Here is a 16,797-nt window from a genome sequence, read left to right as displayed (position 1 = left end):
GGCAGTGAGCCTTTATATGTCCCAGTTCATTATATTTAAAACATCGCCCTGCTAAGGTATCACCGGGACGATGTTGGTTGGTGGAGACTGGTGTGGTGGGGTGAGAAGGCGTCTGGGGTTTTCCTTGGGATGTGGGTGGGGCCTTGGGTTGTCCCCGGTGGTAAGGTTTTGTTTTGGCTTGCCCCTTCTGATATTCGCTCCAACTGCTACTAGTTTTTTTCTTTTCTGCCACCTCCACCCATTTGGCTCCAATCTCCCCCCGCCTCAGTTACAGTTTTGGGCTTCCTATCTAGGATGTACCTTTCTATTTCCTCAGGAACACCCTCTAAAAACTGCTCCATTTTCACTAGGGAAAGCAGATCTTCCAGAGATTTAACATTTGCTCCTGATACCCAGGCATCACAATTTTTGTCAATGTGGTAGGCATGACGGGTAAATGACACATCGGGTTTCCACTTTAGGGCTCTGAACCGCCAACGGGCATGCTCGGGTGTTAGCCCCATTCTGAGTCTGGCCTTGTTTTTAAAAAGTTCATAACTGTTCATGTGTTCCTTAGGCATTTCAGCCGCCACCTTTGCTAAGGGTCCACTGAGCTGCGGCCTCAGCTCTACCATGTACTGGTCTGCAGCGATGCTGTATCCAAGGCAGGCCCTTTCAAAATTTTCTAAGAAGGCCTCAGTATCATCACCTGCCTTGTAGGTGGGGAATTTTCTGGGATGGGAAGTGGTACCTGGAGGGGGGTTGTTAGGATTGCCTGGTGCATCCTGCTTAGACTTTGCTACTTTCAGTTCATGCTTCCATCTCTTTTTCTTTCATCTCCATCTCTTTTTTTTTTTTCAGCTCCATCTCTTTTTCTTTTAGCTCCATCTCTCTCTTGTGGGCCTCCTCTTTGGCTTTTTCTTCTCTTTTTTTTAGCTCCATCTCTTTCTTGTGGGCCCCCTCTTTGGCTTTTTTCTTCTCTGTCTCTCAGCTCTATCTCTTTTTCTTTCAGCTCCATAGCTCTTTTGTGGGCCTCCTCTTTGGCTTTTTCTTCTTTTGTAGTCATTTTCCTGTTTTCTTGTGCTGGGTCACCCCCTCTGCAGTTGACTGAAACTGGGAAGCTCTCAGCTCTGGCTGCTGCTGAGTTAACAGAGACTTTCTAACTAGCTACTCCCGAGGATGTAAAAAGAAAAAAAAACAATTCAGCTTGTAAATTCCTTTTTCCAGTCAAGTTTGCTCATTTGAACACTTTTCCTAACAAAGGACCTGTTAAAAAAAACTTAACACCTCTGCCTTCAGGCAAGGAGAGATAAGATATGCATCTATCTACCTCCAGCTCGGCTTTCCAAGCAGCTAGAAGGAAAAAAAAAATCTCACTGGCTTTTGGGTTTAAAATGATCCCACTGCTATGCCACCATGTCAAGGCTGGATCCCCACTTTGAACTTTAGGGTACAAATGTAGGGGCCTGCATGAAAACTTCTAAGCTTAACTACCAGCTTAGCTCTGGTTCCGCTGCCACCATCAATTTTCCCTCCCTGGGAAGCCTTGAAAAACCTTCACCAATTCCCTGGTGAATACAGATCCAAACCCTTTGGATTTTAAAACAAGGAGAAATTAACCATCCCCCCTCCTTCCTCCCACCAACTCCTGGTGAATCAAGATCCAAACCCCTTGGATCTTAAAACAAGGAAAAATCAATCAGGTTCTAAAAAGAAAGCTTTTAATTAAAGAAAAAAAAGGTAAAAATCATTTCTGTAAAATCAGTATGGAAATTAACCTTACAGGGTAATCAAACTTAAAGAGCTCAGAGGACTTCCCTCTAGTTTCAGGTTCAAAGTACAGCAAACAAAGATAAACACTCTAGTAAAAGGTACATTTACAAGTTGAGAAAACAAAGGAAAACTAACACGCCTTGCCTGGCTATTTACTTACAAGTTTGAAATAGGAGAGACTTGTTTAGAAAGATGTGGAGAACCTGGATTGATGTCTGGTCCCTCTCAGTCCCGAGAACGAACACACTCCCAAAACCAAGAACACAAACAAAAGCCTTCCCCCCCCCCGCCCCAAGATTTGAAAGTATCTTGTCCCCTTATTGGTCCTTTAGGTCAGATGCCAGCCAGGTTACCTGAGCTTCTTAACCCTTTACAGGGAAAAGGATTTTGGAGTCTCTGGCCAGGAGGGATTTTATAGTACTGTACACAGGACAGCTGTTACCCTTCCCTTTATAGTTATGACAACTCCTCTGTAAAAGTATTCTGCAAGGGGATTTTTTCTTTTGTTTTCAAAGTTAGCATAAACTGTGGAACAACCAAGAAGGCAGAAGCTAAACATTGCATGATTATTCATTGCATTTAGAAAACAAATCAGACATGTACTGAAGAGTAAAATGCTTTCCCTTTGTTTCCTTTTCTATACCAATTGCCTGATAGACCCAGAGAACTAGGTTGCTTTTTGTATCACCAGCATGGACTACTCCCAATTTCTCTCAGTAGTAAGTGCAGCAAGAGAGGAAAATCTTACAGAAGTTATAGGTGAGTACAAAATATTTCCCCTAACCTAACTGATGTCTTCCATGTATTATTGGCTTCTTTTCTGTGATCAACAAGGATAACTCAGCTGAACATTGGAAGTTATATCCAAAAGATTTGAGGGTAATGACTAGGATGCTACTTGGGGTATTTTTAAAGTCTTTGTGGAGTGCTGTTATCAGGCAAGTGAAATTTTCATCTCAAGCTTTAAATCAGTTCTCATTCCACCCAATGGAAGTCAGTGTGACTCAAAGCAGAGAAACTGAAACATTCATTCATTCTATAGTTCTAGGACTATATATTAATAGTAAGAGACTTCCGCAGTTACCTCTGGAATTGGGTTTTTGTGGGTGAAGAACTCTTTAAATTTAGCAGAATTTGGCTGATTTTGGAGCACCAAATAAACTGAATAGGAAGCTATTTCTTTTTTACTGGAAAAGTACTGAAAGGTAATAAAGTTAAACTCTTATTTTACAGTATACACAGAGAAATTCTCATTACTAAAGTGATACTTACTTAACAAAATTGTGGTGGTGTATTAGATCCTTCATTTTCCATGCTTGAAACCTGGAGAGCATCATGAAGCATGTAATCCAAAGAGATGCCTACAGTTTATTTCAAAAAGTTTGTGCTAAACTACCTGGACAAACAGTAGCTTCAACTACAGTAGCTCCTGACAGCAGTTAGTAAATGAAAATGTTCCATCCCCAAGTCAGCCTTTGCACAGAGTTGTTCTTTGTAACTTTAAAAGAGTAAGATCATCTATCTAGAAATTAGTAGAGAAGGAACTAAACCAAACCCCAGACATGAGATGCTTCCAGATTTCAGAGAAGTTCAAACCTAGATCCAAATTTAGCAACTCAGTCCATCTCTAATATTTTATAGCTAATATTTCATGTATGTCCAAGTCATAGCTGACAATTTGTAAAAAAAACTATGATGGTATTGGTATTTCTACTACTCTTCACAAAAACATGACATTTTTATTTACTGGCAGCAAGCAAAAACCTTTAGAAGATAAATATTGAGCAAGAGAGAACAAATGAGAAGTATTGTTCTCACAGGAAAACAATGTATCTCACTGTGAATCAAGAACACCACATATTTACTTTAACATTTGACTATAATGTATTAAATAGAGTTGAACACCCTGTAAGAGTGCATTCTCTATTCCTTGCAGTGTGCAATCTCCAATAGATGATTTCTTCCTTATGTTCACTACAGGTAGTTTGGCACAGAAGAACCCCTCAGTAATCATGATCTCTGGAGGCCTGCCAAATCCTAACTATTTCCCATTTAAAACAGCAAGTTTCACTCTTGAAGATGGAACCACTATTGAAATTGGGGAGGCATTAATGAAGAGAGCCCTCCAGTATTCCTCCACAAAAGGGTAGTTTTCAAAAGCGACGTGACATTTCTTAATCAATTTAGTATCAGGTCCAAGATTAATAAAAAGAGCTGATCTTTTTAATACAATACCCATTTACTTGGAGAGATTGAGTTTAAGTGATTGTATTTTAATCTTCAATGTAAACTGGTTCATTGTTCATTTTTCAAATAATTTTTCAATAATCCATTATTCAATAAGGAAAACTGAATTGTTTCATTGTGTCCATCAACCTGTTCTTTTATTGTAAGGACTGAGCCTATCAAAATATAGAATTTCTGCTCCATCGAGAATTCTGATATTTCAATCTTTTCATTACAAATTGGGCAAAAAATTCAAAATATTTAACCTTTTCACAGAATGAAACATTGTGAATTTTTTTTGTTTGGATTCAGCCACAGGGCGAGATTGTGATGAATCCTGAAAGATGGACTCTGGCAAGGAAGCCTGTCCTATTAGGGAGAATAGGGGCATAAGGGGCCTGAAAATACAGCTCCCATCAGGTACCATGGTGACATAGGCGGACACAGAAATTAATGTTCACCTGACCTGAGACAAAATACTTCATTTCAATTTTGCTGACAGATAATTCTTAAGAAAGTTTTCTTTTCCTGTGGAAAATTTCAACAACCCCCTCTTTCAATAGGAAAATGTTTCATTCCAAGTATGACCTACTTTGGTTTTCATTTCTGAACACTTATCTGTCAGATGAAACAACAAGAGGTTCATTTAAATTCATGAGCATTTTCCTTAGTGAAAACTGAAAACTAATCCTGCAATCTCTAGCTAATGCACAGTCTCATTTAAGACAGTGATGGAACTACTTATAAGAGTAAGAACTAATCATGATAGTAAGGATGTGCAGGATCAGTCTCTAAAGTAAGCACTTCAGGATTCGATCCATAATCCTTTTTATTTAACAATAGCTACACACAGGTTGTTCAGAAATCATGCTGCATCAGGGCTGCAAAGGGACGCTTCTGAGTAAATGTCTCTGTACTTTATAAAGTGTTATGGATACAAATGAAGAATAAAGGAATGAAACTTCTGTTCAGAATTCCAGAGTTCTTGTCCTGGCTAAAGGATTTACAGATGAGTCTCCACAATCCTCCCACTGCCAAGTACAGTCCTGATCAGGGCCAAATGGAGATATGTGTCACCACTGGCAGCCAGGACGGCTTGTCTAAAGTAAGACTGAAAAGAGAATCGGTACTGGCATGGCAATGCTACATAAACTATATAGTTTATTAATTATATCTACAAAGTTTAGTTCACAGGGAACATAGCCCTTTGTTGATTCCCTTCACTCCATTTCAAGTAATATAACCTTCCCCTAACACTGAAATATTAATAAACACAGATCTGCTACCTGTATGAAGAAGTGTGTTTAATTTGTTAGATTTTTTGTTCAATGGCACGAAAGCTTTAAACATGTTTTCACTTAAGCAACTAATTTTGAATTGAAAAAAGTGCTAGTTTATTATACATCTTTTATACAAGGGAATAATTATCCAGCATGGGTGAAATCCTGTCCCTATTGAAGTCAATTGCAAAATTTCCATTGGCTTCCATGGGTCCAGGATTTCACACTCTGATTCTGTTTGTACTTGCCTTATTCACAGCAGTAGCCTGATTAAAATCGTAGGATAACTTGTGTGAGTGAAGGCTATATGCATGGATAAGATAAGCAGGCCTTGGTTTCTTTTTCTTGGTTTCTATTTATATTCCAATTGACTTATTTTATAATTATATGGTAAAAATGAGAGAGTAAGCAATTTTTTAGTGATAGTGTGCTGTGACATTTTTGTATTTTTATGTCTGATTTTGAAAGCAAGTCATTTTTAAGTGAGGTGAAACTTGGGGGTATGCTGGACAAATCAGACTCCTGAATGGGGTACAGTAGTCTGGAAAGGTTGAGAGCCACTGATGTAATCAATACAGATAATCCAACCAGAGTATATAGCAATGTGTATAATATTCAGGAGGAAAGGTCAGACTGTTGTAAAATAAATTATTCTTATTGGGCAGGTGTTTGATATGCTTGTCAATCCTGGAGATAATGTCCTTTTAGAAGACCCCAGCTACTCAAGGACTCTGTCAGCAGTGAGTATTGGTTATGTCTGCAAAGCAGTGCAAAGTTCCTCCTAAAGTCAAGATGAAGAGGGAAAGTTTGCAATATGTGATTTCTCTCACTGATTTAAGTATGCATCACATGTGGGCCACATCTATGGATATCTGGCAAGTTATATATTGCAGCAGAGACCGATCTGTATTTCAGTAGTCATGGGTACATTTTGAATAGGATCTCTTTCAGGCCTCCACCTGTGCACATACAAAATTAGGCACATGTAATATATGCATTCACTTGACTTTCAAGGCCAATGGATTTTGAAGGTGTAAGTTTAACATGTATAAACAGGTTTTTGACTCTTGAAAGCAGGGTGGATTGATTTACATCACCCAATGGAAAGCCTCAATTTAAATAACTGATTTTAATCAACTTTTCCATTTGAACTTCAGTTATTTTCTAAAGAAAGGTTAATTCTCAGGGGTTGATATGACCATTAAAACATGTTAATTTACAGCTAGATTTGGTACATATTTTTGCTACATAGGACAGTACATTGTAAGTTTTCAGATTCTTTACTCTACATTTTAAATATATTAGAAAACGGTGACTTATTTGCTTATTTACCAGATAATTAACTTCTGCTCATGATTTATGTCAAGCTGCATTAGGGTGGTAACTGGGATTTAATTAAAACACACAAAACAGCATATAACATTTAGGTTTATTATACAAAACCACCTTTACATTCTGGGTAAATAAACTTCTCTTCTCAAAACATGTTTCCCATTTACAGCTAAATTATAACAAGTTCAAGCCTTAACATATTTTGTATTAAATTCAGATTTCATTTTAAACATGTTTATTTTAAAAGAGAAAAACCATTTAAAAACAGCAACATCAAACATTTCCAATTTAAATAACAAAGTTTTCCCCAAAAATCATTTTATCTACCCTGACTGAAAGTGTGGACACAGGTGTTTCCAGCTACCAAGTGTGGACACATACATATGTGCACCTGCAAAAGCATGATGCATGCACAAATGAAGCTTGGCCTTTGGAAAATGACTTTGCAATCTTGGATGTTCTTTTATATGACTATCTGAGCCTTGAGTTTTCCGTGAACTGTAGGGATACGTCAGGCTGCACTGAGGCGAAGAATGACACCGCACTGCAAGGTACTCTTCATTATATGATAGCTAGGGATCCTAGTGCCTTGAGGAAGCATAACAAAACACTGTGACGAGTGTATTGAAGAGTTCAGGGATCCTTCTAGAGAGCAGGGCCGGCTCCAGGCACCAGCTTGCCAAGCAGGTGCTTGGGGCGGCCACTCCGGAGGGGGGGCGGCACGTCCAGCTATTCGGCAGCAATTCGGCGGACGGTCCCTCACTCCTGCTTGGAGCGAAGGACCTCCCACCGAATTGCCACCGCAGATCGCGATCGTGGCTTTTTTTTTTTTTTTTTTTTTTGCGCCGCTTGGGGCAGCAAAAACCCTGGAGCTGGCCCTGCTAGAGAGCCGCAGAAACAGCTACACAGCTAATGCTCCTACATCAGATATACATTTATTTGACAGCCCAGCAGAACCAGCAACTTGTTATCCAAGTAAGATATCCCATGCAAAAAAACTAACCAAATGCAAAAATCAGGTTCCTACTGTAACTTACTTGAATTACATGTGTGTGTTGTCAGATTATCTATATGTGAATGTATGCATATACACAAGTAATGCAAATAAGTTATAGTAGGAACCTCACTTTTGGAATTTTTCACACTTATGCATGTCAATTCCCTACCTTAATTGTTGCATTCAGTTAGCTTGTTGCATGGAATAGCTGTGTAATATCTTTTTTATGGGGAAAGTGTTGGTTCTATTAAGCAATCAAATAAATATATAGCTGAGTGTGGGACCATTAATTGGGACCATATATAAAATATGGACTATGTTGAGAGAAAGATTTTAGGACATAAACTTGAGATTTCCACATTACTTATGAGTAACCACATCAGTGGTTTTGTAATGTGCATTTAAGATTGTTTGAAGTCAGTCAATCTAGTTCCCCAATTTCTCATTTCAGATCAAATTTAAGGTAAAGAATTTTTAATTATTTTGATGAAGCATGCACAGAAGTTCTATGGCTTCACTGACTATTTCTGAACTGCTGACTGGGCTACAAGATTGTGTGTCATGTCTGTCTTCTTTCTATTAACAGCTGAAACCACTGGGTTGTAACATTATCAAAGTCCCTTCTGACAAGCACGGTATTATTCCAAAAGCTCTGAAAGAAATTCTTTCCAGGTGGAGACCAGAAGACGCAAAAAAGCTGAACAACAATCTCCCCAAGTTCCTCTACACCGTTCCAAATGGTAGTAATCCATCTGGAACCTCATTAACTGCTGACTGCAAGAAGAAGATATACCAGGTATTCAGTAGGAACCTGACATCATCAGAGTTTTCATAAAGAGAGAAGGTTTTGTTTGCTATTAACCAATTTATAATACAGAACTAGAATATTTTCCCCATAATAACATGTTGATTCTGGACCTACTGAAAGTATAAAAGACCCCAGCTGCAAATATGTCTATTTCTGTTCCTTGTCATCCTACGTGATCATTTTCATGGCCTATACCTGGTGGCATGGATAATGATAGCCCCAGCGAGCCACTCAGTCGTTTACCCTTTTGTCAATGATCACACTACTGTCTTCTTCTGTATAGTAAAATATCACATAATAATTGCAGCAAATAATTGACAGTTTCAAGACCTGTTCCTCTTTTTTTAATTTGACCTCTCTTTAGCTTGCAAGATGTTATGATTTCCTTATAATAGAAGATGATCCATATTATTTTCTTCAGTTTGAAAAGGTAAATATTCACTTGTGCTTATTTGTATTCCTGTCACACATGCTGTCACTTTGACAAGGAGAAATACATTTTCAGCTGTCCATGTTTAAATAAAAATGTTTAGGTGACCACTGTACCCAACAATCAAACATCTTGCATTTTACATATGTTTTGGCAGACAGAGAATCTCAGGTTTGAACTGGACTACTATAATGTTTTCCTACACAGAAAGAGTTGCAGTTCAGTAGTTAAAGACATTTATTAAAATCTACACTGTCAAAGGTTAGAGGCCCAAAATATGACTTACCTTAAACTTTCTTTAGTATGATGGGAAAGTTGGGGCAAATGCATGCATACACATTTGAAATAGTCTAACACGCAAGTGCTTGCTAATGATAGAATGTGCATCCTTGAAACCAACTTGTCCTTACGTGGGGGAAAAAATCCAACCTTGCACACATAGAGGCGTAAGAACTGCTTAAGTGTGTACATGGGTGTTTGCACCCATATAGAATGGGTGTAAACATGTGTGTGTACATACAGATGGATACAATGCTAGCTCATGGTGCCATACCAAGTCTATGGTTAAGAGAGGTTCAGTCCATAGCACTCATTCCAGAGGAGCACACCCTACAGTGGGAGCACACCCACACTTCAACAAGGTACAAAATGTACCACTCCACCCACCACTGGACCCAGCCACAACTGTTGGCTAAAGTAGCGTGGAGGAGAATGGTTAACGTAGATTCATCCCAGGCCCTGCTCTTATCCTGCTGCTCCCTAGCCCTTTGTGGAGACTTTATGCCACTACTTGCACTAGCTTAATACAGTGCCCACTCTTATCACTTTGTACTGGCCCCTGCACAGGGATGGACACAAGGAGAAAGAAGTTGCTTGCTGTGCTCATTGCCACAAAGCCAGTCACAATATAGTCCAGAGTATTTTGTTTTCTTGTTAACAAGAGTGAGTCATATTCTAGTATCACAATACTATATCATACGTATATATATACATATTCTAGTATCACAATAAAATAAGGGCCATAATAAGCTACTTTTTTATATTTAAAGACTAAGGCACCATCATTTCTGTCAATGGATGTTGATGGTCGAGTGATCAGATGTGACACTTTTTCTAAAATTATCTCTGCTGGGTAAGTCCAATTTCAAAATGCTGTGTGATATGCGCCATTCTACCAAAACATTATCATTCCCTCTATACAGCTCTGATTAAAAAGAGTCTCACATCTTTTACTTTTATGGCTGCAAAAATATTTTGAAGCTAGAATGTCACATGCTGTAAAGCAAACTTTGGCTATGCCATAAAGCTCAGTTAAGGACGAGCAGCTCATTAGAGTGCCCTTATGTACAAAGAATTGCCGTGTGATCCCTACTGCCCCCCACACACACCTTTTTTGTTTTCTTTGCGGTGCCAAACCCTGTGAAGCACTCTTCAGGTTGCAGTGTCTTCTCCATTTGTCCTAAACATCAAAGCTGCTTTTGACATTTTTTCCCCTCTCTAAATTCCTTGGGAGATTAGGAGCTGTCCTTTCTTGGCTGAGTTTTGAATGGCCAGCAACGAGTACCCTTTCATTGCTTTAACTCTGCAAATAAGTCTGTTGTTTTGGGAATCCTCTGCTCTCAATCAGCCGCTTTTTATCATTTAACCTGTGCATGTGCTCCCATGAAGCAGTGTCCCTCAGCCTGTCAACAGAGTCTTAAATTCTATCCCTATGTATGAGCTAATTTATTTTGTTTTGTATTTTATTTTATTTTGTGTTGTGCTCTTTATAAATAAATCAAACCAAGGCAGAGCTATTTTACACAATGCATAATAGAACTGAACAATTGGATTTGGTTAAGATTCACTCACCACAAATTTAGTGATCTATCAGTCAGATACTAACAAAGGGATAATGCTGAATTCATGTAACAAACATTAGTGGACTGTACATCTTTGTATTAATAGTTTTTTTTGTTTGTTTCTTAGGTTGAGATTAGGCTTTTTAACAGGCCCCAAACCTCTTATTGACAGAGTTATTCTACATATGCAGAGTTCAACGATAGCCAGCACTTTCACACAGGTAAGTGCCATTGCACAGTTACACAATTATTTGACCAGACTGTTTTTAAAAACTAAGTGCTTGATCCTGCTTTGCATACAGCACAGCAGGAGAAATAGCAGAAAAGCACCCATATGTATGCAAGTGAGTCCACTCCACATGCCTCTCAGGGATGCATTCATCAATGATGTGTGCATCATGCTGTGCTGGGAGTTATATTGTCCAGTTGTATATAGGCACACGAAGTGATGCATGTCATACAAAGCACTTTCCAACAGAGGATCTTTTTACAAAGAGTAATGCATACAGCCTCAACAACATTACTACTACTAGCTATATTCTAAAGATTGTAAATTAAGGCACAGAAAAGCTTTAGTAACTTGACCACGGTCGCATAAGACATGTGGTACAGGTGAGATTAGAACCAAGATCACCTCACCTTCAGCCCTCTGCTTTAGACACAGGACCTGCTCACCATGTGACTGGTATTATACATCAAGGACTAAATTCCACCCTCCATTCCACCCGTACAATGCATGTCACTGAGGACAGAATTTGACACTGTCATGTCATTCAGGTAGTAGTAGTGGAAAAGAGGACAATTGTGAAAAGTGAATGGCTATTAGCCCAGTACATCTGTGGAATCCTTACAGGGACTCTCACTGAAGTCAATGGGCTTTACAGAACTGGCTCTATGGCATTTAGGTTATGACATTAACTTGGATGTTTTCCTCTCTCTCTCTCTCTCACACATAGATCCTAATGTCAGAACTTCTTCACAAATGGGGACAAAAGGGTTTTCTGGAGCATGTAGATAGGTAATATAGTTTGTGATTGTGTTTATTTCATACCTGGGTTCTAGTCCCAGCTCTACTGCTGCTCAGGGAAGTCACTTAAACATTCTGTGCCTGAGTCTCCTTATCTATAAATGGGGATATTATTCCTACTCTTGCAAAGTTGCCTGAGATCCGTGGATAATTGTGGATAAAAAAAATGCTACATAAGTGCTATGTATTATTATTACTATTAATAAAGTCTATATTAAACCTCCCCCCAACCACATTAAATCTCCCTTTATGATCAAGTCATGAATCCACAAAAGGAATGAAATTCTGAGCTTTATTTGTTGAAAACAACCATCCACTAACCCTTTGTACCATTTTCTGATATATTGAACCTTTCATGAGACTTTAAAAAAAAGTTTTTCTAGATAAAGATAATCCTATGTTTTATATAGGTCTGCTCCAGGGCCCACTAAAGTCAATGGGAAAAAAAACGCATTGTCTTCAGTGCACATTGGATAAGGCCTTAGATTGGACACAGAAGGCTGTTCCTTACCCCGAAGTTATGCTGCTACAGGCTGTACAATGTATCTGCCATAGTTATTTTTTCCATTTTAGAAAATCCACTTTTCAGTATGTCTCAATTTTTCTCATTACCTGCTCACTGCTCCATTGTTCACCAGTATTTTCCCACTGGGTTTTTACTATCTGCTCCTTGTTTTCATGGTCTTTCTTAAGTATAATGGGTAACAAATAATATCCAAGTCAAACTTTCAAACCCATGATGGTTGAGATGGTTCAGAGTCAGAGGCTGAGAGGTTTTACAAGTCCTCCTTCCTGAGTTGTCTTTGTTAGGTTATTTATTTACTTACTTACATAAAAAATTGAAATGCATGTAGAAAACCATATTGATAAGGAGAGTGATCCAGAGTAGCACTTAGCACCAATTTCCAATGAAATTGTTGCTGAGTTACATAGGAGGTAGTATTTAATAGTTGTATGACTGACTCATATCCCCACTGTTCTTTAAAATAACTTACTTATTTGCTTCCAGGATAATGGAATTCTACAGGACCCAGAGAGATGCAATGCTTGCAGCAGCAGACAAGTGGTTAAAAGGTCAGTGAATGCAACACACACTCATGAACACCTCTTTATTGGTGTTAATGTATATGCAGATAGGTTATGGAACAGCACAGATTGATAGATGGTAGGGCAGAAACTCAAAGACCAGGGTAATGTTTAACTTAGAGCTTGTGAACATGCCAAAGTTTCACCATTTTAACTAAAGGTGCAATATTGCACTTATTAAGTTAAGCCAAGCAACTTTGCACGTGGACACTTTACACTGGTTTGAATCTGGTTTACATCAGATAAGTTACCCCCCACTAAACAACAATGGGGATAACAGGGAGCAGTTGGTTTATAAAAAAAAAATAGAGAGCAGAGTAAAGGTGCACGCATTGATTGGTATTATCTTGCCTCTGTGTTCTGCTATTCATTGACTCACCTTTCAGTTCCGATTCCAACTCCTATTTATTAGCTGCACTACTTAAAGGCCATAATGTACACTCTTATGGAAAAGCTCAGGAACTTGGCAAGGTTGATTTAATGAAGTTTCTGAGGAATGCTTCGCTCAACGTGGGAGTGGGGGGCAGCAGAGAATAGAGAAGAAACTGGGTACAGACTCCGAGTTCAGGGGGGTGGCCACTCCACAAAGATACAGTGAGACTGTCTTTGCTATCTGAGATGGAGCAGTCTTCTTCCTGTTCACCGCCCCTTCCTCTGGCCAGTTTTCCCTTTTAACCGCCCCCCACTTCAGAACAAACCTTGCAGATGCACCTCACTGGCGTTGAACAGGCCCAGAGGAGCTTGTTAGTCTCCTCTTTGTCAGTGTGAGGGCATGCCTCTTCACAGGGGCGAGTAAGATGAATCACTCAGGTGTAAATAGCTCCAGAGAGGTACCAACCCCTGTGGAGGTTTGCATGTACTGGTTCAAACTGGTTCCAGGGACAACAGACAAGGAAAGTTCTTTTGACATAAAATAGCTGGGTTTAAACTGACTGAGGACTATCTTTCTGATCCTGCAAACAATTTCCACAGCAAAGGTGACTTTACATAATCCCCTTTTGGGGCAGAGTTTATAGTCCCAGCTCTGGACTGAATCCTGGCACCTTTACTCCACTCTGGAGGAATCAGTGGGCCAGAAACCATCTGGATTTCCCAACCAAGGCATATCCCCAGTGGAAAGGGGATTCCCTGGTGATTGAGGGCCAGTGAAATGGCACACAGACAGACACACATACAGCCTGTGGCACAGCAGCATGCCAGCATGTGCACCTTAGAAAAAAAGGGGCATGTTGGGGTTGGGAATATGGCTGGAAGGGTTCTGGCTATTTTGGACTGCCAGACCAGTGCAGCCAGTAAGTAAAAGGAGCCCCTCAGAAGCAGGACCAGCTGCAGGGAAAATGGCACCCTGGGCAAACTTGTATTTTGGCTCCCCTGACCCCCCGCTGCCTCCCTGGCCTCCCATCACCCCTGGCTCCTTCTGCCTCCCCATACTCCCCATTCATCCCAGGTGGCCCCCACTGAATCCCCAGGCTCCCCACTCCCCCTACCAGGCCCCGCTGCCTCTTCCCTGCATTGCCCCGAGCTCCTTTCCTTGGCCTCACACCCCAGGCCCACCCTGCTCCTTGCCTCTTGACCACGGTGCTCCGCTTACCACAGCACCCTGGGCGGTTGCCCATGTCATCCACCTATAAGGCCAGCCTTGAATAGAAGCATTAACTATAGGGGTCAATACCAGTTCCACGTATAATAAAAAAAACCACTTGGCAGAATACAGTTTTTGCTGTACCTGCTATGTGAAGTAAAACCATTTTCAGATCTTATACTTCATAGTGGCTTTTATATTCACTCTTTTTCAGTTTAGTCTTGAAGTGGAAGGGGAAATTTTTTGAAACTGAAAATTCATGTGATAGGAAAACCATTCCCCATAATGCTCTGGTACTAGCAGCTCCATTACCCTGGATCTCTAGACACTTCCACTTATGCTGTAAGATCAGAGCATATTCTAGACTTCATTCTGGGAAAAGAACCAGAAAGGCTACATAAGGTAAAAGTTAGGTAATGTTTATGGTCTAGTAATCTCAATATCATTTGGTTGTCGTGCCTGTTTGTTTAGTACCTGAGCTCCAGCAAGACTTTAAAAAGTGAAGCTTAACTGTAACTGAGAAGAGCTAAAATTAAAACTGACTAAAACTTGTTGTAGACATTGACCATATAATCAAGAAGAATGGTGGAAAGAGGTGAATATGGAAACTGCCTATTTTTTGTTTGTTTGTTTTGAATAAAGATAATCAGCAATTAATTCCACAAACACATAGCATGGAAAAGATTACATTTTAAATTCTGGCAAAGTCAAATTAGCATAAAAATGATTATTAAATGTATATACAAGGCACCACCATAGAAGTATCTGGGTGCACTTTACATAGTTTAGACCAGCAAAGAACCATTTCCCCAATGGGAGCATAAACTCAGTGCCCCTCATAGCTATCAAGCCATGAAACAGGAGGATACCAGCAGGGAGACTGTAAAAGTAAATTCCAATTAGTAGAAAGCATGAATAAAGATGCCTTTTTCTGATTCTTTCCAAATGTTGCCAGGTTTGGTCAGCTGGATTTCCAGTGGGTGCAAATTGCAGAGGTGGGAGCCTGCCAGTGAGTACATCACTGCTCCCAGCTCCTGTGAGCTTCTCCTGTAGATCAAACAGTGGAAGTGTTCTCACCAATGCAAAGGCAAGATTTAGAGGGAGAGGTGATCTGTAAAATAACTAGGGCTTAGATCTCTCACAGCTTCAAAGATTGTAATAAATACCTCCTCGAAATGTTTTGCCCCTGCCAACAGAGCATCGCTTCCATCTTATCCAGGCAGAGCAGAACATACGTAAACCAGATCGATTTCATCATCCAGAGCCACTTCTCTGACATACACTTGATGAATAGGGACACACTTCCATTTAGGCCTAATGAAAATAAGACACAGACCTGAGTGTCACCAGTAGTACACTGATGGCCAGAAGCCTATGGCACCTCATTGTTTGCTTTAGTGGCTACTCACATACATTGAACAAGAGGGGGAAAGATTGTGTTTGTCCAGTTGTCACTATGTTACTTCATCCTGCCTGCCAGGCATTTGGCATGTGTGACCCATATGTTTGTAGAAGCATCTGAACCACGGTGCCGCTGGAGGCTAGTGTCCTTGGGCTGAAGTACTGCAATGTAGATTTTCAGGCTGTGAGCTTGTGCACATATGACTTACAGTTGCGGTTGCTCCCTCGCTATACAAAGCACAGTGGATTTGACTGATCACTGTACTGTCACAATTGCACCACTCCGTGGATCCAGCATCACATGCAGATGGCTGATGAGGCTAGGCTCCCACAACCAAATCCAGACGTTCCTGTATGTATCTGAATCTTCTGTTATGTCAGGTGTATTGTGTATGTTTCCTTCCCTTCGGAGCATGATTTTCTAGTCAGTGGCTTACTCTACAGTACAGGATTTAGACCTGTATAAACCAGTCTACAGACATTGTCATTCACTTTCCTTTGGGTAAATAAGCTCCCTGGGACACATCTCAAGTACCCCGCCATCTATCTGTAACATCAATTTTCAGAGCTACTGTAAAAGGAAACTCTAGTTAACAAGATGTTTGATTGCCTCCAGTAATCCGTATGTTTAGGATTGCTTTCACAACATTAAATTAATTCTCATCTATTTGCTTGAGAGACAGGTGAAAGTGTATTATTATACAGGGGACAGGGAGGTTGTTTTGTGTTTTTACTGTCCATGTTTGGAAGTAAGCTGCCACAGAAAATGGCCTGGCAACCTAGGTCTACCTCAAGATGTTGTTTATGTTCTTTAACAATGCAGAGAAGCAGGTAATGGACAAGAATGCAGGAACTGCCAAGAAGTAAATCCTTCAGGGGATAATTATATTACCCAAGTGGCCAAGAGGGATGTCCTATTAGGGAGTCTACTCTAGAAGACCACCTAACCAGGCATAAAAGATGAATGGGGCTTTTTTTAAATTACAAAATCATCCAAAGCACAGGACTTGGTGGTGATGGGGGATTTCAACTACC

General features: G+C 40.0%; 1 protein-coding gene across 6 annotated transcripts in view; it reads left to right on the top strand.

Annotated features, from left to right (window-relative positions):
- Positions 1–16,797, top strand: part of LOC101933473 (kynurenine/alpha-aminoadipate aminotransferase, mitochondrial) — a 49,268-nt gene that overhangs the window by 22,635 nt on the left and 9,836 nt on the right. For all 6 annotated transcript variants that reach the window (XM_065596580.1, XM_065596581.1, XM_065596576.1 and 3 more), the window contains 10 exons: positions 2,410–2,511; positions 3,733–3,898; positions 4,951–5,083; positions 5,924–5,998; positions 8,174–8,383; positions 8,760–8,825; positions 9,875–9,957; positions 10,794–10,887; positions 11,623–11,684; positions 12,703–12,767. In XM_065596580.1, the coding sequence (XP_065452652.1) occupies positions 2,445–2,511; positions 3,733–3,898; positions 4,951–5,083; positions 5,924–5,998; positions 8,174–8,383; positions 8,760–8,825; positions 9,875–9,957; positions 10,794–10,887; positions 11,623–11,684; positions 12,703–12,767 (1,021 nt within the window). In that variant the 5' untranslated portion in view covers positions 2,410–2,444. The remainder of the gene's footprint in view (positions 1–2,409; positions 2,512–3,732; positions 3,899–4,950; positions 5,084–5,923; positions 5,999–8,173; positions 8,384–8,759; positions 8,826–9,874; positions 9,958–10,793; positions 10,888–11,622; positions 11,685–12,702; positions 12,768–16,797) is intronic.

Source organism: Chrysemys picta, chromosome 5, assembly GCF_011386835.1.
Source record: "Chrysemys picta bellii isolate R12L10 chromosome 5, ASM1138683v2, whole genome shotgun sequence".
In the NCBI taxonomy this organism is placed as follows: Eukaryota; Metazoa; Chordata; order Testudines; family Emydidae; genus Chrysemys; species Chrysemys picta.
The sequence above is the reverse complement of the archived record's forward strand: the minus strand, read 5'-3'. Positions and strand labels throughout refer to the sequence as shown.